At 42.2% G+C, this 26535-nt stretch overlaps 1 protein-coding gene across 1 annotated transcript in view; it reads right to left on the reverse strand.

The window, feature by feature from the left end:
- TGM2 (transglutaminase 2) overlaps positions 1-26535 on the reverse strand; it is a 37082-nt gene that overhangs the window by 2180 nt on the left and 8367 nt on the right. The window contains exons 3-11 of the mRNA XM_083147807.1: positions 24352-24594; positions 20186-20304; positions 15876-16004; positions 15455-15632; positions 15241-15376; positions 14923-15026; positions 14088-14327; positions 9036-9320; positions 3562-3722 (exon numbers count right to left, since the gene is read on the reverse strand). Of these exons, the coding sequence (XP_083003933.1) occupies positions 3562-3722; positions 9036-9320; positions 14088-14327; positions 14923-15026; positions 15241-15376; positions 15455-15632; positions 15876-16004; positions 20186-20304; positions 24352-24594 (1595 nt within the window). The remainder of the gene's footprint in view (positions 1-3561; positions 3723-9035; positions 9321-14087; positions 14328-14922; positions 15027-15240; positions 15377-15454; positions 15633-15875; positions 16005-20185; positions 20305-24351; positions 24595-26535) is intronic.

The following is a 26535-nucleotide window of genomic DNA, read 5'->3' on the forward strand; positions in this document are numbered from 1 at the left end:
TCAGTCTAGTGTATATGGGCCATGGGTTTACGTTGTGTACAATAAATGTAATATAATGTGGTTAAAATCTATGCAGATAGGATGCCAGCATCCCAACTTGAAGTTAGAATCCCAACAATGATGGAGACATTGAGGCTAAAATCTTGACTGCCAGCATTCCAATAGTTTGTATGTGGGGTATGTTATGGGCAGGTCAGGAGGTGGCTTTGGGTTAGGCACAACCCATCACACAGTGCATACTTTATGTGCTGCCTGTACATTTTGAACTAGACTGCATTGCATCTAGTTCAAAACACCCGGTGCTTTAGCACATTGCATGCATTTTGAACTAGAAACAATGCGATCTAGTTTAAGATGCATGATGCACCATCACACCATGTATGGGCACCATTTGAGCAAAGCAGAGTACACCCCTAAAGATTTAGGGGTCCAATGTTCTACTGCAGGGGTGCGGGTGGCCAAACCTGTCCTAAAGATCTACCTTCGGTGCATGTTTTCCAGGCAACCTGTGGATCTATAGTAGGAATGAATGCAGCAGGTATGAAAATGTGACCATTAGTATTGAGCTAGGTGATCAGGAAAACATGGACCGTTGGTAGATCTCGAGGACCGGTTTGGCCACCCCTGTTCTAGTGGAACCAAAAATCTGGAGCATATAAAAAGTAAAATTTGCACCCAAACACTGGAAAACAGACAATGGTCATTCAGACTAACTAAAGCCATTTGATTTTAATAAATTTATCTGAACAATCGTATTTATGTTTTCCAGCATTCTCGAGCAAATGGCTGATTGTCATTTGCTCCGATATATATTGCCAGATTTGTGTTCCCACCAGACAGATCGGATGTTTTGGACAGATAACTATCCAGCTTTAGTCTCTATAGCAGGGGTGGGGAACCTCCGGCCCGCGGGCCGGATACGGCCCCCGCACTCAGTTTGTCCGGCCCGCCCGCCTGCCTTTATTACAGCCGCCCGCCCGCCAATACTACAGAAGTATCATCCGCCCGACCGCCTACATTTCATACCAGCCGCCGGGGATGGCTGCTGCTGCTGCCGCCGCCGAGGAGATGTGCAGAAGACGCGCCCGCCAATCACTGCCGGCGCATCCCCTCCCACAGCCACTGTGATTGGAGGGGGCGTCTTCTACACATCTCCCCGGCGGCAGCAGCAGCAGCCATCCCCGGAGCCTGGTATGTAATATAGGAGGGCGGGCGGCTGATACCTCAGTAATATAGGCGGGCGGGCGGCTGATACAGTACATCAGTAATATAGGCGGGCGGGATGGCGGGCAGCTGATTAATTGGTAATATAGCCGGGCGGGTGGCGGGGGAGATATGCAGAAGATGCGCCCGCAATGCTGCTTCTCTCACCCTCCCTTCCCCAGTGACTGACACATCCAGGGGTTGTCATTTACCCCTGGATTCACCCCCAAACAGGTTAATGTGATTATGTCTGATTCTTATAATCAGACATAATCACATTAACCTGTTTGGGGGTGACACCCCCCTTCCTCCACACTGTCACTTTTTATGTCGCTGCCCGTGTGTATAATGCCCACAAGTATATGCCGCTGCCCGTGTGTATAATGCCCACATGTATATGCCGCTGCCCTTGTGTATTATGCCCACATGTATATACCGGTGCCCTGTGTATAATGCCCACATGTATATGCCGCTGCCAGTGTGTATAATGCCCACATGTATATGCCGCTGCCAGTGTGTATAATGCCCACATGTATATGCCGCTGCCAGTGTGTATAATGCCCACATGTATATGCCGGTGCCCTGTGTATAATTCCCACATGTATATTCCGCTGCCCTTGTGTGTATAATGCCCACATGTATATGCCGGTGCCCTTGTGTATTATGCCCACATGTATATGCCGGTGCCCTGTGTATAATGCCCACATGTATATGCCGCTGCCCTTGTGTATTATGCCCACATGTATATGCAGCTGCCAGTGTGTATAATGCCCACATGTATATGCTGCTGCCAGTGTGTATAATGCCCACATGTATATGCTGCTGCCCTGTGTATAATGCCCACATGCATATGCCGCTGCCCTGTGTATAATGCCCACGCGTATATGCCGATAATTGATAATTTTTATATGGCCCCCGAAGGGTTTTTAAATTTTCCAAATGGCCCTCGGTAGAAAAAAGGTTCCCCACCCCTGCTCTATGGGGTAAGGAGGGTTAGTGGGGCGAGGGAAGGTAAGTATACATATTTGAATTTTCCCGTTTGTAACCTGTAACGAGTTACTGGGAGAATTGTATTAAAGTGAGTAGACTACGGTGAAACATCTATGCTAGGACTGCTGTCTGGGCTCTCCATCCAAGCATTCTGTATTTGCAGCATGTGAACTAGTCTAAAAACTGTAGGAGTTATACCAAACATCAGCCTGAGCTTTGGCTACATAGACCACCTCGAATTTTAGTTCCAGTGTTACATATTTTGTCTGACATGAACTACAGCCTAAAAATAAGCAGACACAAAGTGCTATTGTGTATTATTTACTCTTCAAGTCTACAAACCTGAGCCCTCTTACAATCTCTTTCAGATTACATTATTTTACAGCATATCTTTAGAAACCAAAGTTTGGCATTGCGGTGGAAAATTACACCTTAAGGAAATGTGGAACTATTGGCAGGTAAGACTTCATTTACTATAAGTATTCAAAAGAGCTGATAGAAACACGTACACATGTAACGTTTGCGTTACTGAATTTACTAATGCTTTTTTTTCTATTTGTACTTCTGCCACTTCCTGTGGCAGAAGTAGGGTGTTTTAATTCTTCTTTTAAACATTGACACCTGTCTGTTCTTTACAACAAATTGCAAAAGTGCAAATAGGCTCAACAAATCTAGCCACATCCATTCAGTCTTATTTATTTATTAATTATTTACAGTTTCTTATATAGTGCAGCAGATCTCGTTGCGCTTTACAATAGTAGACAGTGATAAAACAAACCTGGTAACAACAGACAGACTTGGCGGTTAGAGGGCCCTGCTGCAAGCTTACATACCTATACTATTATTAGTATTTTGTCCCTCTGCCATCTCTCCATTCTTTCAGGGGGGTCACTAGTAGCTGCTGACAGAAGGAAATAATCCTGTCCAATCAGCCACAGGGAGAGGAGGTGGAAAGTTGGCTTTGTCTTTAAGCATATCTCCCATGGTCATGGCATATACTCTTGATACACACACACCCCCCCCCCCCCCCCCCCCCGTTTTCACCGATGTGGGCAGCGTCTATTCACGGGGGACCAGGGGGACTCTCAAACTCTCAATTGCCCACCGCCATGGGACACCGCCAGCCATGGGCAGGTCGTGGAAACATCCCCCAAAAAATGGGATGGCCCCGCGGAAAGTGGCACAGTTAGAAGGTATGCTTTAAGTCTCCCAGCCAGTGAAACATGTGAGGGAGCAAGGGGGTGGCAATGATAACCTATAGTAAGGCCTATAAGGGTAAATTGTTTGATAATTTAATACAGTTTGGTCAGGTTGTCTCATTTGTTTATTGGAGGGATTGTACAGAAATAACAAAATTGTTGCACTCACCCGCACTTTGATGTCTGGGTTTTTAATGTGTATGTCTCGCATGGCAAGTAGGATGTCCTTGGTGGAGTAGTCATGGAGAAGAGCCATCAGCTTGATCATGTTGTCCTGTGTCAAACTACAGCTGTACTTCTCATAGAGAACTCGCAGAGGCACTCTCTTCTCTGTAGGTACATAAATGAGATACACAAAGGGATGAGTTAGAGCAGTGAAGGCTAACCTTGACACTCCAGGTGTATTTGAACTACACATCCCAGCATGCCCTGCAACAGTTTTACTATTTGGCTATGCTAAAATTGTTGCAGGGCATGCTGGGATGTGTAGTTCAACAACAGGTGGAGTGTCAAGGTTAGCCATCACTGAGCTAGAGTAATCGGAAGCAAATGTTTGATCAAAAGAAGCGGTGTGGTATGATCTCCCAACAGTCTGGATTCTAATTGGCATTAGGACAACATCGGAATCCAGACTGCCAGGAATTTGACACTGGGTGAGCACTCATCACAGGTTCTCTTCTCCCTCATAGGGGGTTGTGGACCCCCCACTAGGGAGAATAGCCCTGTAAGTCAAGATCCTGACTGTCGTGCTTTTAAATCGGGATTCCAACATCAGTCTCCAGACTGTTGGTCATCCTGCACCCCAAAAGAAGATAGACAATTTTAAAGTGCTTCCATCTTTATCATTTTTGTTTCATTTTAACATTGATGAGATTGTATGCTATAGCCAAACTTTGGCATTTACAGTAACTACTCCCATTTCCTGTATATTATTTCGAAAACCAGATGAACCCTACGTTATGTCAGCTCTGTAGTACTAGATCACTTTCCCAAACTACTATAATGTGTTAAACATGAATAAAACTCACAGGAAGGTTACAAGATAAGCAAGGATATTTTTGGAATAAGACACCTACAAAAGCTAGGAAAATTCCTGTGACTGGAATGTTAGCTGTCATCTCGCTAGCGTGAGTAATGTACTATAATCTCTTGCAGTGTGCAAGATACTATATAATCTCATGCACTGTGCAGCACAGGACACTTGCATACACTCCCTGGGGAAACGGTCATCTGTCAGACCACACTTAGGTCGACTGTCATTAGGTCGACCCCGGAAGGTTGACTGGACCCAAGGTCGACATGGGTGTTATGTCGACAGTCATTAGGTCGACATGAGTTTTTTTCACTGTTTTTTTTGAGCGGACATGTGGCGACAGGCGGTATTTAATTCCCTACCATCCACTAGGGCGTGGTGGGAGAATAAAATAGTGTGCTGAGCATAGCGAGGCACCGTGCCCGAAGCATTGCGAGTGAAGCGAGGGGCTGCGGTTCAACTCCAACTGTGTCCATGTCGACATTCGGGTAAAAGAACAGTGAAAAACTCATGTCGACCTAATAACTGTCGACCTAAACCTATGTCAACATGGGCCCATGTCGACCTTTAACCCTGTCGACCTTGGGGCCAGTCTACCTTCCGGGGTCGACCTAATGACTGTAGACGTAAGTCTGGTCAGATGTACCGATTCCACTCCCTGAGGAAGTACCAGTGGAGAAGGTATCATCCTGATCAGACAGTCACCGTGGACAGTAGTTATGATATACAGTTACAGGCACATTACATAATTAACTTGGCTTTATGGGATTACAGCATATTGTAATACAAATGTGCAGTGATCCAATGTAGCTGCAGGGGGATAATTAGCTTAAGATAGAAGGGATGATGGGGGGGGGGGGGGAGGGAGAAGAGTGGGAGGCAGGGACATTGAGGTAGAACAATATGAGGAATAGAACAAGAATGGAAGGTATGGGTAGATGGGAGAAGAGTGAGGAATGAACAGCTGCACAATAGTTAAATATTTATTTTACCATTTTTATTTAATATATTTGGTTGTAAATTGTTTTTTCCCTATAAAAAGGGAGAATTCTTACTAACTAAATAGTGCATTCAAAATGCAGCAGCAGTCTGTCACACTCTACAGCATCACTGGGCACTAGCAGTCTGTCACACTCTACAGCATCACTGGGCACTAGCAGTCTGTCACACTCTACAGCATCACTGGGCACTAGCAGTCTGTCAAACATCTCTTCAATTGGTAGCACAACTTGTAGGTTTCTTTCTATAAAATCACTCTTACCATCAAAGGATGCCTTAAATAAAAGAATCTCCATCCTCCAATGAAATCACAAATTAAAATGTTCGGTACTTGTGTATTATCATATTATAATGGCATGCGATGTGAAGCGATATTAAAATTGTACACTCAGCCCGGGGAAAGGCTCAAATCGGGTCCCATCGCATACCTTAATTAGTGGTATGCGATGCGATGTGATGGGCGCCGTGATAATACACAAGTACCAAATGTTCTAAATGGAGCAGATTATCTGGAACTTTTTGTATTTAAAAACCAGGACATGAAGTATGTTTGTTTATAATACACCACTAGTTACCACCGTAATGGATTACCAGTGCAATCTGGATGTACACAATGAGCGATTTTACTTGCGATACGATCCCAAATAGATTGGGATCGAATCGAACAGCAAGCAAAACACATTTGATTTAGACTATATGGTACAGGTCTGTGCTACATAGTTTTACCTGCCCAGTCTATTTTTCTATTAGATTTTGATATCAAATTGGCATCGAATGCAGCTGAAAACCGTTCGATGTCCATTCAATTTTGCTTATAAAAGCAAAATAGATTACAAAAATAGACTGAATCTTGTGTACGGGGCATTAGAAGAACTTCCTGATGACACTGCTTATTCTAAATTAATCTGTATTAGGCTTTTGGGCCTGCATTTGAAATGGATTTGAAAGAAGCTTACTTCCAATTTTCTTAACCTATAGATTCTAATACCAATATTTTATTGCACATTATCAGTAGAATAGACAATGAAGTACCAATGTCTTATTTCAAAGCTACATAATCCACAATAAAGTAATTCTTACACAAATGATACACAACACTAACTTATTTCTTGAATTTGTGTTATGCATTATGGCTTCAAAGAAGGGAAGTAAGATCAGCGGTCATCCATTCTTTTGCATTGGAGTTGACTAAAAAGTCTGCCAATACTAGCAGTGTCTCATCTCTCAATGCACTGAGATAGGTTTTTTGGTGTAACTGCAGTAGTGATGGGGTATGGATCATAGGTGCCGATTCTGTGGGTGCTCAAGGGCCCGCGCACCCACGGAAATTGATGAGCACCCACGGGCCTGAGTCCTGCTGCTGGGCCGCTGTATTAACTTGCTAATTTGCGGCTGCAGCACCCACATCGCCGGACCCGCCACCTGAGAAACAGTATGCCGGGAAGAGTGTATTCTGTCCGCGGAGTACCTGCACTGTGGGGGCATTTATGTATGTGGAACTCTGTTGCCGTAATCTGAATATTGGAGACAACTGTGCTCCATAATATAAATTGGTATTATTTTGTGGCCACACCCCTTCCCCATGAAGCCACTCCTCTATATTTTTGGATTGAGCACCCACCAGAAAAAAACATATATCGACAACTATGGTATGGATCATAGCATAGACATGAACTAAGTCGACAAGCATTGGGTCGACACCACCAGGTCGACAGGGTCATTAGGTTGACATGGGGTTTTTCACCTATGTTATTGTCCCAAATATTAACAGTCGACATGGACACTTAAATGTAGCACTGCGTCCGCTTTCCAGTTGTTGGGCACGGTGCTTTGCTACACTATTTTATTCTCCCACCATGCCCTACTGGATGGTAGGGCATGAAATACCGCCTGTCGGCATGCGTCAGGTATAAAAAAAAAAGGTGAAAATCCCCATGTCGACCTGATGCTTGTGTTGACCTTCAGTCATGTCGGCCAATTGACTGTATCCCCAATGATGTATGGGGACACATGTAGTATCTGTTGATTATCTTCCTTTGACTGTGCTAAGCGTACATTGTTATACACATCAGTCTTACCAGGATACAGCATTAAGCTATGGCTGTGCATTGCATGCAAGGTACAAATTAATCTGCCCCAAATCCACATTAACAAACTATTTCAATTATGAATGGTATGAAGTATAGAAATACAGAGTGCTGCTGGATAACTTATCACATTCACAGAAACTCCACAGAAACTGAATGTAAGAGGGCTTTGTGACCGAAAACTCCTTGCTCTGAATCTGTGACCATATTAGGTAGAAGGATCCAGGCACTGTGCAGTGTGGGAAAGGCAGAACCTCTCATGAGCTGGACAGTGCATGTGTGGGGACTGACAGATATGATAATCAAACCATGCACATCATTTCCTTTTGCAACTGGAAACAAAAATGCAACAAAGGAAAGGAAACAGAAATAAACATATAAAAATAAAACCAACCTTGGCATGTTAACCAAAGTACTAAATAAATTAACATATGAAGTAGAAATGTATAAAAACTGAATAATATTTGAACTCTAAATTCATGGAGAAAAGTTTAGAGAAACAATATGTAGCTAGTACAAACTGTTTTATTTGTTAAGTGATGGGAAAAACAGGTCAAAGTGCTTGAGGAATAATATTTCCATGCACAAGCCATATCCTGAGCACATTCTCACAAGCGTTCTGCTCAGAAAGTACTTTTGCAAAAAAAAAAAAAACACACACACACACACACATTTTATATACAGACATATACAGCTAAGGGATCTATTATCCTGGAGGCTTGGCTTTCTCCTGAGAATGTTTCGAGTACCATACCTAAAGTACATTAAATTGCATTTATAAATGATCCCTCTCTTTCACCTCTTTTTCCTGGCACCCAATTGAATAGCAGAGATCCTCATTAAATTGTTAGGGGGAAATACTTGGCAACCATATCTCATTGTGGAACCGTATTGCTGAGCAGCAGTATTTTTTATTGTATTTGTTTCTAGTTGTATTTTTTGGAGCTTTCGGCTAAAAAGTGTACAGATATAAGATCTTATGGGCCCCATACATCCGCAATCACAATTAATGGTTTTCCAGATCCAGTGTTTTTTTTTGGGGGGGGGGGGGGGCCAGATAAATGGTTTCTACAATCTATTTGACTTGCCCACACAGATTTATTTCAGTGATCAGCAGATTTCCCCATCTAAAGATTGCATCTTCATATCTGGAAAGTGCCCATACATCACCTCAATCGATTTGTCATTTCAGATGTTACTACTTTTCATAATGTAAATGGACCATTACACCTTTCCTGTTGTAAGGGTTTTTCGTGCCATCAAAACCTGACTGGGAGCTAGTCAATTGTTTCTCGCACCGGGCCCTTTGGATTTTTTCCAATGGGGCTTTTGGTCACCTCAATGGCAACTCATTATGGGAGAAGCTGCTTTATGCTATTAATTCCCTACATTTTGGAAGCAAAAACACACCCATCATGGGCAGCCCGATTCCCCTGAACAGGCACAAAAAATAGATCCCCCCCCCCCCCCCCAAAAAAAAATATTTTCTTTTACACCAGTTAGGAAATGAACTGAGTGAGTTACCTTCATTTGCCTCCAATTTCAGATTGAGAAGGTCCTTCATTCCACATTCTGGTCCTACCTCTCCAGTGTAGCTGGAGGTCCGTGCACAAAACGTAAGTCTGCACTCCTTTTCCTCCCCAGTGTTGTTGTTGATAACTGCGAATACGTCAAAATCACAGCCATTGTTCATCCCCTCCGATACTTTAATTTTGATGCTGATCCCAGAGGGAACGTCCTCTGCCTGTCTATATGGTACAGTAGAGAATTTATTTGCTTTATCAAATACCCTCCTTTCATCTTCAGAGCCTGGGGGCAAGAGGAGGACAGAATTAGAGGAGACCAGCAAAATACCTGATAGAATAAAATTACTTGATTGGGTAACATTTTAAACCTTCCATTTGATCTCTAAATGGTGCAATGGGTTGTATCTAGAGTAGGCAATATGCAATTTACAATTAATTGTGGTTTTCTATAGTTCTTAATCTAATATATAATTATATCATTCCCTTCAGATCACACCTTTATCTATATAAAAGCAATATGGGCGGGATGTATTAACATACATCGCCGCCCTTCGCACTGCAGCCGCCGCCGCGATGCTGCCGCATATGTACTATCATATGCGGCCAGCATCGGATTGGGTGACGGAGACCCCCGCGATACCTGTGATGTGGGCTGCGGGGGTCTCCGTCACCTCCCGGTGGCTGGCAGCGTCCCCCTGTGTCTCCTGAGGAGATTTTGGAGGACGGGAGGGAGAAGGGGCGCGCGGACGTCGTACGGCGGGAGGCGAAAGAAGCCCATAGGCTTCTATAGGGTATCGCCACCCAGGGGATGGCGATACCCAGCCTTGCGAAAACGGGGCGGACGGGGATTGATACATAGGAAAATGCCGTAAAACGGGGGTTTTACGGCATTTTCCCTTTAGTAAATCTCGCCCTATATCTGCTCATTACCAAAGAACGAGTGTTAGTGGCAATGTATACTATGGAAATGGTTTAGGAAGAACACTGGAAAGCACAAGGCTTTGTATCTGTAATACTTGACAAAATGCGTGCACAGTGCACTCTAAGGGCCTGATTCAGACCTGTGTATATTCACTGCCTAGCAAGCAGGTAAACACCACCCCTCCCACCGTGCAAGTCCCTGCACTAGCATGTAAGTGATTGTGTACACTTATACATCCACATGCATGTGGTCGCTCACCATCGCTTATAAAGAAAAGTGAGCCTGCACTGACTTTTCAAACACGCGCTTCCCAATGAATTTGGGGTGGGCATAGATGTCCTGTGACGTCAACCGCCCGCCCCAAGCAGGAATGGGCACACCTTCATTCGCCCAGAGTTTCTATGGGTGCACCCATATAACTCTGGGCGTTCCCTGCTTCCGCCCCATGCCCACCTCCTGCCCACCCATCCTGGAGTGAACGCCAAGTGTGAAACTCTCCAAAGGCGTTTTCTCCAGGGGTGTGCACAGGTGCATATTCATGCCATCCCCAAACATTGGCATGGGGACCAAATTCGGCCTGCAGCGAGTGGTTCTGAATCACCCCCTCAGTTCCAGTTTTCTGCAGTGCACTTCGGAGCAGCCTCTGCTAACTGAACGCTGACCTCAGGGGTGGTATGGGGAAATGTAACAATCATTAGGCGGTAATGGGGCAATTTACAAAGATAGGAGTTCTATTTCACATGGGATGTTGCTATGAGCAACCAATCATATACTATCTATCATTTTCTACAAGGTTCTAAATAAATAATTATATTCTATTTGGTTGCCCATAGCAACATCCCATGTTAAATAGAATTCTCATCTTAGTAAATTTCTCCTAAGACTCAACGTCCTCCTACCCCTTTGCTGACACCTTGTATACATTACTTTTTATTAATACTGTGTAGTTTACCCTTATTGCTTTAAATATATATTGATCAAATATAAATATAACCCCTGGTGTGAAACTTTGATGCCTGTTAAACAATAGAGAAATAAACATGGATTCCATTTTATTAACAAGCTATAGTTAATCTATTGACAAGTGTTCACCACAGTAATCTACAACATACATCCCACAGTACAGGGGTTGCCGAGAACACAGTGTGTATAAAGTTACATTCTTACTATATAATGACAAACTGAAAAAATTTGTCCTGGCACCTGCCTGTTGTGTTTCTACCACAGTCTGGTTTGTATCTCAGCACTGAGATACAAACCAGACTGAGCTAGAAGTACTACAGCAGACAGTCACACTCTAGGCAGGAAGGAGGAACTGCAATAATTTTACAAGGTCCATGTTGCTAGAAAGAACACCACATATATGGGTGCCAGATGATGCTCCGACAGTTGGGATTCAGACTGTTAAATGCCCGACAGTCAGGATCCTGACTGATGGGCTATTATCCCTCGTGGGGACCACAACCTCCATAGAGGGAGTATAGAACCTGTGGCAAGCACAGCGAGCCTGGAAGGGCAATCTTAGCGCTCACCTCCCTGTGTGAGTACCAGCAGTCGGGATTCTGATGTTGCTATACTGACTGTCAGAATCCCGACTGTCTGAGCATCATACCAGATATATTACCATTGCTCCTTCAGCACATAAATCTGAGAATTAAGCAGATCCACCATTTTGTAAGTGACAATATTTTCACTCCTTGAGAGTGCCGAGTATCGCGTGTGGTCATATGGTCAACATAAACCTTGTTGATCTAAAAATGTCAACATTAGAATGTCTATATGGTCAATCAGCAACATCTCTACCTCTTCGGAATAGTGATATGAATACATAGTTCACAGTTACCATGTAAAATATCAACAGTTATGGTTAGGCATTAGCGGTAGGGATTAGTGCATAATGTGGAAATATTTACAAAAACCGCTGGTCCCTCAGAAGTTTGACCTTGAAGTAACAGTCACATGACCGCCAAGAACAGGAAGCCACTGGGTAATGTAAGAGGCCACCAGGGCCACTAACAGATGAATGTAGACTGTTCGACCATGCCGACATTCTCATGTCCACCTGATTACTGTCATCAAATACTACACCTGATTTTCAGTAGAGTGAAATAGTCCATACATAACACTGCCTAGACAGATGTTCATTGATGTAGCCGAATGTTCCCAATTATTGGCAGCTACTGTACAGTAATAATGCTTATACAAAACAAGTATTGTTGTCACTCTGACCCTTACCAGCATATAGAAAAATAAATAAATCATAAAACAGACTTTTACAGCTGTTGGCACCTGGTTGCTGAAACATTGAGGAACCTAACAAGCCCCTCTGTCATGTGAGTGTTTTAAACAGAAAAATAAATCTGCTGCCAGCTCAGAATAGAACAGAGTATAATGTCTCCTTTCTAAAGTTCCAGCTCCATTCGCTTTATTCTCCATGAAGCCAACTCTGACACTTATTTAAACATTCCACAGCAGAGAGGTAATTTCTCCATACTCACTGATCTGCAGACATATGTTATACATACTTTGGCACTTTAGGTAGTTTACTATGCTATACAGCCCAAAACAGCACCTTCTAGCATAAAGCACTGCACTCATTTGATGACTGGTATACAGTGTAGCCTTCCCAGTAGCCGGGCACAGGCAGACCTGTGTTCCTATAGGGCAGATACTAGTTGCACTCCGATACATCTTGCTGCCACCTTGTGCTACTGCTCTTAAGATGCCCATACACTGGTCTGAAAGTTTCCCTTGAACTTCAACAGCAGCTCTCCAGGGCCCTTATTCTGGTTGGTGCGGCCAGAGCCGCACACGGGGCTCCGGCCGCACAAACCAATCCCCGCCCACCCTACGGATCGCCACGGCCGTCCGTACACGGACGGCTGGCGATCCGCATAAAAATGGTGGAGGCGTACGCCTCCACCATGGTGGGAGCTGCCCCCTGCATTCGATGGTCGTCGACCATCGAAGGCAGGTCCGCACGCCCCGGCAGCTCCCGCAAGCTGAGACCACACGGACAATCGTCCGTGTGGTAGCTTGTATGGGGGCTGAAAGCTGACATCCGGCGACGTCAGCTTTCCGCCCCCATGAGTTGCGTCATGCCCTCATAACCATGCATACGCCCCGCGTTTGCATGGGAACGCCCATGAAACGCGGGGCGTACACATAGGGAAATGAGGGCATGAAGCCTCTCACGCCCCTATACGCCCCCTTTGCGGCGGACGAAATACGTCTGCGGCGAAGGGGGCTGCACATGCGCAGATTGACCTCTGCGCATGTGCAGAGTAAAAACATCGGCGGTACGGCCGCACGCGGGCCGTACCGCACGAAACAGAATAAGGGCCCAGGAGAGCTTACAGCTGATCTGGCACTTGATGTGCCATTTTTACATCGAATATATCGCATGTGATTTAACCAGGGCTTAAAAGAGTCATGCAGAGGTGGGGGAACTAATTTCTCTATGCCACCTAATTACCCCACTCTCATTATCTCATCATCTGGAAGAGAAATCGGATGAAAAGTGGCCAAATCACGGGCCTTTGAAATCTGAATGGATCTAATGCATGGTCCCGTGCAAAATAGAGTGCTATACTATGAGAATTACTGTGCAAGGCCAATGTGGAGCTTAAAATGTTCCACCTCACCATTAGAGGTGGTGGAACTCTGTTCCACCCCGTTCCCCCTCACTTTAAACCCTGGATTTAACGCATGTAAAAGGACTCCCGGGGAGGTGCCAGTCGAGTTCTAGGGAATTCGGATGCAATACATAGCATGTGCTAAAAAGCACCCACAATGTACACAGAGGGCTACTATTCTGATTTATCCTATGTGCTGTATGTCCGACCTCTGACTCAGATCCGATGTGCACGGGACCATGCATTAGATCCATTCAGATTTCAAAGGCCCGTGATTTGGCCACTTTTCATCCGATTTCTCTTCCAGATGCATTGGAATCTGATCAAAACCAGGCCAAATCGCACCAATGTATGGGCACCGTAACACTAATAATATATATCTAGGACTCTTAGGTTTCCTATTTCCCAAGTAAAGTTATTAATTACACTTAACAGAATGAAATCTGCCCAAACCCCTGAGGACTGTGTGAGTTTATCACATTGTTTCACTTACCCTCAGCATACTTGTAGTTGTCTGTGATGTCTACTCTGCTTTCCTTCCCCACTGCTTTAGTGCTGATGTTTTTTCCAATTTGCGCGGTGTAGATTGTCTGCTTGTTGGTACCATCTTTTTGTTTCACATAGTAAACCAGATCCGCATTTACTTCAGCAAATACAAATGGGACATCATACTTCAGATCAAGGTCACCCTCCTTAACGGCAATAACAGGCGTAGGACCACAGCAGTAAACGCCTGCAAGATTGACAATGCTATTTTTAGAAAGAAGTACAGTATACAGGGAAATATCAATATAATCCACACTATTCTACCAATAAAGGTCCAGGTAGGATTTGACACTCAAAATGGTTTCTATAAATGATTGTAGACTGAGAAAACCTTGTGTCACCGGGGTGTACCAATTTTGTGTTTCAAAACTCATACAGACCTAAAACAAACAGACATGTAGGGGGAAATTTACTTAAGGCAATTTGTAAAAAAATGGGTGTATTTGTATCCAGAAATACAGTACACTTATTTTTGACATTTACTATCCCGAAAATACGGCAATTCGTATTGATGTGCTATCAATACGAATTGCCATATTTTCGGGATAGTAAATGTAAAAAATAACGGTATTTCTGGATACAAATACACCTATTTTTTACAAATTTCCTTTAGTAAATTTCCCCCTCAATCACTATTGCTAGAAAAGCTACCGGCAGAGTCAATATCACATCAATATCAATATATGATAGCTTGCCAGTAGCTGACACAAGGAAATTATGTCCAGATCAGGAGAAAAAGCCTGAAACCACAGTGAGAAGAGATAATCAGGTCTCATTCCCACCTTCACTCTTCTCTTGAGGCGTTGGATCGATAACCTGCCATCCATTGTATTTTTCACCTAGGTCAGGACGGCTCATCCAGGCTTCAACCCAACAGTGGAAGTTCCTTCAATGAAAGTGGGAAAGAAAATGTATTGCATATCATTTAAGCAATATTTTTGTATTGATTTTTATCCATAATACCATGTACATGGTTCATAATAAATATACAGTATTCATAAAGTAGTAGTATATTGTACATTCTGTGATGTCTATCTATGTAGAATGTGTATGTAGAACAGTGCCTTCATGCTTCTAATGTCAGCCACTCAAATCCTTACCAGATTATCTCTTTTTGCTTCTTCTGTGTTCCTCCTTGCTCATCAATGTACTGTTCTATCAACAAATTCCGGTTGGTATCATGGGCAGAGTTATAGTTTGTGATGACGCGTGCTGGGATGCCGAGACACCTTAAAACTGAAACAAAAATACAACATGAATTACCTTACAGTATAATGAATAACCGTACTGTAACCATTTTGTCAATATTCTCACCTGAACAGGCAACTGCAGCAAAGACCCAACATTGCCCGTATCGCACCGCCTGACACCCGAACTTCCTCCAGCGCCGCAGGATATCCACACTGCCGATCCAGAACATGGGGCTGAATCCATCGTCGTAACAGTTGTCCCATCGCCCATACAGGACTCCTTTGTCACCATTAAAGTTCACCTGCAGGACCATGGGCGAATCTCAAAGGTATCAACATGCTGGGCTTGCCCAGTAAGGCTCTATACCATAAAAGGTGCGACACATTGAAATCGCGTTCCTGGAGCCACCAAACTACAATATAGGTTCAGACACTTATCTAAGATCATACTTCTATGTAGCACAAAAAGCAGAAATACGGTATCAGTAGAACAAGTTACAAGGCTACGTATAACACTACAATGTTAACACTGCTTATGCACTCACCATTGCACTGACGATGCGGCTAATGTACACTGGGTCATTCCGTCGGGAACAGTCCTTGTTGGAATCCTCATTGTATTTGGGGTTGGCATCTAGCACCTGGAGACAGGCTTCCAGAACACTATCTTCAAACTGATAGAAATAGAAAGAGAATGAAAAACATAAATGGTATCCATTATAAATTCAGCTAATAAGGGGTTTGAACACAATTGTTTAATATGCACCCATATGTAAATATTGTTTCAAGTAGACCATGTCCCAATTCCCAATATATCTTTGATATCATGGTATGGTATATTATATGGTATATTAAAAAAATTGATTTGTATCAAAACTCTGAACTAGGAAATAAAACAAAGACTTAATTCATTCCATGCTGGTGGAAGTGCAGCTGAAACTGGTAAACTTGTGTACCCACTATTAGTGTAATGCTGTGTACACACGGTACAATTTGACTTTCGGGCTATTTGGGCTATATAGTCAAAATCGTATCGGAATCGCATAGACATCGAATGGAGATGAACATGTTTTTAAGCTTTCTATCCCGATTCGAAACTTAGTCGAATAGTAAAGGAATCCCACGGTGTGTACACACCATAACAAACAACTACAGTTATCAGTAAGCAAAGAAGTAATTTTGGCAGATGTAACCTCCCTTTGTTCTATTTTCTGGTTGAGCTGCCATCTTGCAAAAGGGGTCATTATGTTCTAGAGATCTGTATGTAAGGTCGAGTGTAAAGCTGTTCCTGTACAGTTCACAGTGTCAAGCAAACCACCAGTTATCAAGGAAACTGGAGGCAGAACAAGCATAGAGGAATATTGTCCTCTGTCAGCCAATAAGGAGGGCCTGCCATTGAATGATTGGAGTTGTTGTGTTAGGGACATCTTGTCCCAGTGGAATATATGGCAGACAGGGCCGGATTTCCCACTAGGCCCGTGAGGCACGGGCCTATGGGTGGCAGCTATTGGGGGCGGCAAGGCATTCCCCTCCCCTCATGGGTCACCAGAAGGAAGGACCCCACTGAAGAAAGGAGCTTGCTGTCTGTGATACAAAGGCTGCCGCACTGACCCCTGTAGCACCAGAAGTACACAGGCTGTGCACTTCCGGTGCTACAGGAGTACATGCTCTCCACACTACATATTATGGCAGCCCGGGGCCCACTCCTGCCGCTGGCTGTCCTACTGCAGGCCGGGGCTCTGGTTGTGTCTATGCGGCTTCTGGCCTGGGAGCAATCAGTAGTGGCACAGGGGCTGACAGATAAAGAAGGTGATGGGCAGGATGTGTTTACTGTATCACACCACATGCATAATATGGTGGTGGTGGGGGGTGGCTAAAAATGTTATTCCTAGGGGCGGCCTGACCCCTAAATCCACCCCTGATGGCAGAGTATACACAGTAGTATAATACATGTGTCTACATAAATCAAGCCTCCTTGCGCATTAAACAGCCTTTCCGGTCATGGCTTTTAGTGGCTTTACGGGTAACTGTTTTTAGTTAAAATGCATCTTATTTGCACAAGCAGCTGTTGCCGATTTAAACAAAAATGCGGCACGCCTATACTCCTGTGTGTGGCTGTATCGGCATATGACATGCAGTGTTACAGTGTAACAATGTAATGAAGCATTTTGTATTCCAATACAGCTGTGGTCACCCACAACGCAGGCATATTTTAATCAGTAAGTGCTTGTGCTTTATTTTGCTTATAAGACGCATTTTAATATAAGAGGCACATGCAAAGATGTGTAACGCAACTTGCAGCGCACAGAGGATAGAAGTACAGTATGCGGAGTGGACACATCTGTGCATTGGACAATATCCTATTAGCCTTTTTTCCACTTTTTTTTAATCTCTGTATCCAATTGTGTTGTGCAAAAAAATGCAGATATATGTATTATCGCAGCTTTAATCTGCAACTTGGTTTTGTCTAAGAACAGCTTGGAGGATGGTTATACCTAAACTGGCCAATACACTTCTAGTTGTTGGGCTAGAAGTGTATTGGCCTAGGGCACTAGAACCCATAATTAGGCCTTGGCACAAGATGTCTGTCTCCACTTTATACAGGCAATGCTTTATTTTACTTTTCATCTTAATGAGTAAATACATTGTATTTTTATATACAGTTTGATAAATGTATGCATATATTACACACAGGTATTCTCTAAACACAGATCTTTTCAATTCTTTTCTAGACTATCGTATCTTGCTGATGTGTAGAAACACGCTTGTCAAATGAGTTTTACAGTTTGACCCAAAGATATTGTCACTGCGCAAGTATACCACATGCTACACGTAATTTATCATGAGAGTCTGTTACAGGAACCACGTGCTGGTGTAGAAGCGGTCACCAATCATGTCTGCAGCAGAGCTGGCCACACATCTGACCAACTTTCATCCAACTAGTTGGATGGATGGAATAAAAATCTAGTTCTGGATGGGAGCAAATGACAAAGAGCAATTTGCTCACAAACCCAGGAAAATGGGCAAAAACATTCAGTGAAATTATTTAAATCCGATACAACAGTACAGTATTTTGTCTGAGCGACAGGTTTTGTCCGTTTCCAGATTTTCGGAGCAAATTACTGATTTACAAATTACATTTGCTTCCATCCAGTACCAGATTTTTATTCCATCCAACCAACTAGTTGGATGAAAGTTGGTCTGATGTGTGGTCAGCTGTGCACCCTGCCCTGTGATTTGTGCTGCAAATATTGGCTCATTTAACCTGTTCTTCGTGTCATTGGTGTCTACAGTAAATACACCAGTATGATTTAAGCTAGTTGCCCTTAGTGGGTGTATAATGTATTTAGTATACACCCTAACATCTACATTTACTTCAACCTATAATATAAGAAACTAACAGTGGAACAAACGGTCATACGTCTTAGTGAGACCTTAACATCGCAATGGATAAACCCAATGTGACTCCTGTTGCTATGCTAAACCTTTTATGGAATAAAAGCGCTTTCTCTCTGCGTGGCAAGATGCCAAATCCATGAGTCCCTGCTGCACGTCTTAGACGCAGGCTGATATGTGTCCTGAGAAAACACTGAACATAAAGGGAAGGGCAGGGACAGAATGTTGCAGCATGTGTTAGGGAGATAAGAAGCCTCAGGAGGGGGTAATGCTGAGGCATTTGTGATAAGTAATACAAGGGACAGACTTTATCATCAATCCTAAAAACTACACTGAATATTTGCTGTGTGTCATTGCAATCCAGCATCCATACTACACACACACTGATGGCAGTTGAGGTCAGTACATTAAGGACACATACGATTACAGTTTGAGAGTCCTTGGAGAACAAACACTGCTTGTTGTATGTACTCTATGAAGGATCTTGTGTGCTTACTAGGCAGCACTGTGATAATATTCAATGAGGTTAAGTTTAAGACCAGAGGTATAAAACAGAGGAAGTAAAATTAAAATGATCAGCAATATTCTAAATTGTATATGTAAAATGCACAAAACATTCTTCTTTGTGTCTAGTGAAATATAGATGTTTATGCAGAATGTTATTAGATGGGATAGCGGGAGGTCGACCATGACAGGAAGAAAGGCCATTTCATATGGGATATGGTGAAAATCCCAGCAGCCAGGATCAAAGAGATAAGTAATGGCCTTGGGGTTAGGCACTAGAAGGGAGGGTTAAGTTGCCCATACACTAGTAAGATTTATCTTCAGATCTGGCTGGTTGGAACAAAAACATGGTTATGGATGAGTGACAGTTTGTCAGTTTTCCAGCATTTCCAAGCAAATGGTCAACTGTCATTTGCTCTCATCCATAACCAGGTTTTTGTTCCTACCAGACAGATCTACAGATAAATCTGCGTGTGTATGGCCACCTTTAGGCTGCGGATAGAGTTAAGGTGGCCATACACACGCAGATTTATCTGCAGATCTGGCTGGTTGGAACAAAAACATGGTAATGGATGAGAGCAAATGACAGTTGACCATTTGCTTGGAAATGCTGGAAAACTGACAAACTGTCACTAATCCATAACCATGTTTTTGTTCCAACCAGCCAGATCTGAAGATAAATCTTACTAGTGTATGGGCACCTTTAGGCTGCGGGAGGGAATGGTTAAGGGCATGATAATGGTGAAAATACTGTATGGTCAGTAAAACTTTCTATTTTCATGATGTATGAACTATATGTAACCATCTACATGCTAACTTTTACTCTGATTCAGTCCTTTCTTGGCATTGCTGACGATATTTCATTATCATGGCAAAATACATAAGTCTAGTTTAATATTTACTTTCATGACTTTAGTTACACTTCAAAATTGTGTGTTGGTAAGAAATAATTTACCTGCCCATAGTTCCAAGGAACAGATGTGATTGAGTCCTTGGTCCCCATAAAGATCATCCCAAACTGAGTTACAACATACTCTGCCCGCTCCTCCTCATTTTCCAGGTACACAGAATCCGCTGAGAAAAGGGGATAATTAGAATGGAGTGAAGATTTGCATTGAAGTAATGGGCAATCTACATTTTTAAATGTATAAGCGCAATTGCATATTAAAACAAATTATATTGTTAAAACAAAGCTTACTTGCAACTTTTGTATATGCCACTATTTTCGCATTGTTTAAGTTCATAGGTGTGTTCTTAATTGCATCATAAATCTCATTGTAATATAAACATAGGTATGTAATGTGTGACACAAAATAATATATATATATATATATATATATATATATATATATTTTTTTTTTTTACCCAATAGTGGTATGGCGCAAAATTGAAATTATCAATGTCCAAATACACTAATTCAAAATCCACATCCAGTGAAGTGAGCCGGAGTTGTTTTTTCCAATATTTCTTTATTCAGCTTCACAGGATTGTCATGATAAAAAACCCTTGTAGAAAATCCCCACAGGGATTCTCTACAAGCGTTTTTTATCATGACAATCCTGTGAAGCTGAATAAAGAAATATTGGAAAAAACAACTCCGGCTCACTTCACTGGATGTGGATTTTTGAATTAGTGTATTTGGACATTTATAATTTCGATTTGGCGCCATACCACTATTGGGTAAAAAACATTGGGCTTTGGTTGCTCCCTATCCCTCAGGGAACTTAGTGTTGAGGCTGCCTAACGCATAATTGTAAAATAGGCTATACTGAAAATATTCTGTAAATAGGCATAGCGCAAATTGGAATATTGGGTGTATATATATATATATATATATATATATATATATATATATATATATATATATATATATATATATATATATATATATATACATACTGATATATATATATACATACTGATATATATATATATATATATATATATATATACTGATATACTGTATATATAGATAGATATACATATAAATATACTGGTTTTGACAAATGACGTATGCTCATGAACAATAGAAAAGGAAAAAGGTTATCGAGTGTTTTTCAAGACAAGTTGGGCCACCAGGTGAATTTAAAACATAAAGGTCATTCCATTGTTGATAAAGGTGAAAAAATAATTGATTATGTAATATCGAATTTTTAAAAGGGATGATGATAAAAAATGTTTTACCAGGCTGTAATTTGAGGTACCTGAATAACCATATTTTTGTAAACTAAATCAGATTACAGATGTGTCCTCATACAACTAGCCTCAATACGCCATGTGACACCAGGCACCTGGCACAAGTGAGCCCCAAAGTCCTGTGCAATTCTGCTAGTGTCTTTTTTTTTTGCATTTTTTTTCCCCCAAATGGCATTTTAGCCATAAGATGATGGTGCGGATTTGCTTGATATGCAATACTCATATACTTTTGTGTGACCGAGTCTGTACAGGGAACTTACCACCAAATTACTGCCTGCCCAGGGTGACAAAGATCCTAGTTTCTGCCCAATAATTATTACCCACTTGGTGATTCTGGTACTTTTGACTACACTGGCTTGTTGCTCATCTCCAAGCCAGTGTAGTCCCAACTCCCCACCCCGGATCACCGCTTTTCTCCTGTCGCCATTCACAGACAGGACTGACCAGGCTGCAGGCTCGGGTGCCAAAACTTACGAGTACCCCCGAACTTTCCTGAGCGGGGCTCACTGCTGCAAATGGCAGCAGTGGCGGGGGGGGGGGGGGGGGGTGTAAAGTGGTTAAAAAAATGTGACCATGTTACACAAATTGCCGATTTTATGTAGATGCATCCACAGGATGTCCGCATCTTGCAATAAAATTATGAAAATCTAGAGTTCATTCTGGTAGTTGAATCTATCTATTTTGCGTACACACACACACTCATACTAACTTGTCTCATGGAAGGCGATTCCATTACTGACTTTACAAGTAGGTTGATTTATTAAGGATAACGATACAAGAAGATGCAGCTATTTTGACAGTATTATCTATGGGGTTTATTTTGTGCTGTGGTTTAATTATGAATCGGTCACACTAGTGGTGGCAGTTGTATGAGGAATAGAGTTTTTCACTGTAAAAATGTGATTTTATTACCCGTGGAGTTGTCCTAATACTTATGGGGCCAACACACAGCATGATTTCGGGGCATTTTCTAAGCAATCTAACTAGAATGCTTAGAAAAATCTCCTACATCTCCGTTTGTAGGGGCCCTAGCGATAGCGATGCACAGCCTTGTGTGCCGCTATCGCCTGGTGATCAATATCCATCATGCAGGATAAATCTAATGAGATCGCCTGTCAGGGCCAGTGTTCTTACTGGAGAACACTGGCGCTGACAGATCGCTCAGCACACAACGCTGACACATCGCTGTGTGCTGAGCGTTCTAAACGATCAAGCATTGCTCAGCAAAACTACCCGTGTGTTGGCTCCCTTAGAATGTTATATTCAATCACTAAAAGCAGATACCGTATGCTTAATTCTATGCAGAAAGCACATTGCACAGTGTTCCATGTCTCTGTAATGGTATGACAGCGGAGGAGAGGTGATCAGCTTGCTCTCTGCTCCCTGTGCCCCACGCAATAATTGTACAATTAAATAAATATAATGTATTGTAATATCACATAGCTATATCTGTGTCTATCATTACAGGTGGGAATGCCTTGTACCGTTTGGTGGACTGGTACATAACACATGACCGTAATGTCACCGCACAGCAAATGGAACAGTGAATACATTAACTGGTTTGTTATTTGAAACCTATTAACTCCTATCCACAGTATTTAGCATTTTAATTAATGATAAAATCTATTTAAAGTATATATTTTTTTGTTTGACGGTGAGTCATTCAGATCATAATATTTAATATTTAACAAAATTGCAAAGAAGTGTCAAGACTGAAGAGTATGTGATTATATTAATGTTTCATGTATGAGATTTTGAATCTAATTATGAATGGAGAAAAAGAGAGCCAACATTTTTATATATGGATAGATGGATGGATAGCAATATCCACAAAACAATATAAACTATAATTTGTATAAAATATGTGCCCTTGATGTAAATCAATATGATTGAAACAGTTGTTGGATTGACCGACATGGGCTAGTAATATACCAAAATAAAATTACAGCAGCTGCCAATTTCATTAAAGATATATCCAGAAATGGATTATTCTAACTCAGGCATGTCCATTGTTGGCCCTCCAGATGTTGTGAAACTACACATCCCAGCATGCTTTGCAATAGATTTAGCCTTCTCTAATAGCAAAACTGTGGCAAAGCATGCTGGTATGTGTAGTTTCACAACATCTGGAGGGCCAACGTTGGACATGCCTGTTCTAACTAATACTTGAATATCCAAAATATTAGTCCAATTACAGCAAGTATTTGAATTATATTATATCCGTCTCACAACTATTTTTGTTGTTATTATTACTGCCAAGCAAAACAGGTGTGTGTGTGTGTGTGTATACAGATAGATAGATACATACATACCATTGTATATTGTCTGCCTTTTGGGCCTGATTCAGAAGTGCAAGCAATGCCAATGTTCCCATAGTTGTGCCAATATCAGTTGGGAATGTGGTAAGAATGCAGAGTGCAAGGCTGCGAATGGCTTGTGAACATCAGGCTGTTTGGTGATTAGCTGCAAATCCATTTACAAGCCACTCCCCATCAAATGATTGTCCCAGTCTGTGTGTAACCCAGAAGCTAACGCCACACACTATGCCTGCAAACACCTAGGAACACCTGCGTTTTTCATGACACTCCAAGAAAACAGACGGTTACCATCCACAAACACTTAGTTCCTGTCAGTCGACTTCGGACAGCTTGCGATCAGAAAAGACACTGGATTTTTTCCGATTGTCCTCACGCACACATGTGCAGTCAATCGATAATGGGAGAGTGCTGAAAGTGATTATCTCAGGCCTAGAACAATTAAATTCTGGCTACTACGCCAGGGCAAAGTTGATACTAGCATTTGCATATTACAGCAGCCGCTACCAGATGCAAGTGCGAATGCAGCAGTGGCCACCTCTGAATCAGGCCCTCTGTGTCACCAAAGTAGATACTTAGCTGCCCATAAATAACTCCTTCAGTAACTTACCAGGACACCAGGGGTTAAACAGAAGAATAAATTCCCCAACACTGCAGCTGTTCTCCTCCATTCCTGTGGAAGTTTCCAGGGCAAGGGTGTATGTTCCAATGCGAGCATCAGGTGGGCTGGAGATAGAGAGAACAAGGGACTCCCCCTCGCTGCTGCTCACAGCTGCACTCCATACTCCATCCTGTAGGGTGTCTGTCACTTTAACGTGAGCTTCAGTGCCAGAGTCTTCAGAGGGACAAGGACCTAAATGAACAACAAACCTCTGCTGGTAAAGGCAATCATATATTCACTTTTAATGAATTATCTAGCAATTAGACTCAAGAGATTGGGGGTCCTATTTATTAAGCCTTGGGGAGAGATTACTTGGATTGGAGAAAAAGTACCAACCAATTACAGTAGCTCCTGTCATTTTATAACTAATTTAAAAAATAACTGTCATTTTTTTCAAACCCATCCTGTGTAACATGGCAGTTAGGACACGGTTGGTTTGCACTTTTCATCATCAGCAAATTGCCATGGGAACACCCACAGTTTGAGAACCGCTGCAATATTGTTTTGACTAAACTACCCTTTTTTCATATTATGTACTTTTATTTTGGGTAACTTTAAGTTATCAAATATAGAAACTGCTGATTCTTTACTCCCATCCAAACATCTCTTCATGTACTGTACCAATACTTTACCACCCTGTCTGATAAAGGGACTTCCGGCACTGAGGCAATAGATTGAGATCAGTGCTAGGGCACTCAAACTTGTTATGTCCAAATTATGGAAATAATAATGTGAATCTTTAAGTTGTTAATGGGTACATTACATCAATATAGTGTTTTCTCAGTAGAGTCTTGTATAGTTTGATCATTTTTTTCCCCCCATCATTTGGAATTTTTCAGAAAACTTTCAGATCAAATCAATATTTTGATCTGTTGTCAAGGGCCCCTAAAAGGTCCATACGCGGACACCTGTGAAGCACGCGAGGGGACGCGGATACCTGGGAAGGTATCCGCGTCCCCTCGCGGGGCTCGCCATGCTTCGGGCTTGGTGGCTCGCTGCGCTCGCCACACTTTATATTCTCAACTCCACGCCGACATGGATAGTGGGGGTATGTAAAGGTCATAGGACGCGTACCGCCGCCGCTCGCCACGCTTCGGGTTGGCGTTGATAGTGGGGGTGATACAGTGTGAAAAATGGCATTTGGGGTGCATTTAACAGGTTTCCTACTAATTTAAATGCATTTGGATGCATTTTGTGATCAAAACAACATATGGCATGCGATGGCATGCAATGGGAGCCGTGATACTACACAAGTACCGTACTTTTTTATAATGTCCATTAATTAATGCCATTATATGATATAAGCAGCTGCAATGAGGTGTTTTTTTTTTTTACCATTCATACAATATAAGAGGCAGTCTAACCACCAGATGTGACTCTGTGACACCCTGTCTTTCTCTACTTCCTGACATTGTCTTATGGGACTGGGAAGTGATACAAAAAAATGAAATAACTTGGCCATGAACTCTTCCCCCCTCCTTAACCTATGCACAGTCATTAACACAGACGTATGAAGCTACATGCGTTACATTAATCACTGGCCACAATTAGGAAATGGCAAAAGTACTGTATGTTCACATCTCAGGATATACCTCACTGCGATTTAATAATAACTTATTTTCCAACTCAAACCTGAATTTATGTTAAAAACTTAAGTAAATAAATTACTTCACCCTAGGGTAGTGCAAATGGAAAATAAAGGAGAAAGTATAAAATAACCGAAATCTACAGGGCTCAATAATAACATTACAAAGCCATACTCCTTATTTATTTACAGTTTCTTATATAGCGCAGCATATTCCGTTGTGCTTAAAGTCACTAAACCACTCACCTACCACATCAGATATTGTGATTTTGTCCCCAAAATTTTTTTATAACCAGACATTTCATTATCCCCATGCGAGTCAAAAATGTTCACAAATTTTCTTTCTCCATACGGACTCCTGTCAGCTGCCCCACACCAAAATAAATTACATCCTCACATGGGGGGGGTTATTCTAGTCCATTCTTTCTGACAAAATCCTTCTTAGATAGACAAAACCATGTGCACTGCGGGTGGGGCAGATGTAACTTGTGCAGAGAGAGTTAGATTTGGGTGGGGTTTTTCTTCAAAGTGAGATCTATATTGAAGTG

This window comes from Crinia signifera, chromosome 6, assembly GCF_055691185.1.
Source record: "Crinia signifera chromosome 6, ASM5569118v1, whole genome shotgun sequence".
NCBI lineage: Eukaryota > Metazoa > Chordata > Amphibia > Anura > Myobatrachidae > Crinia > Crinia signifera.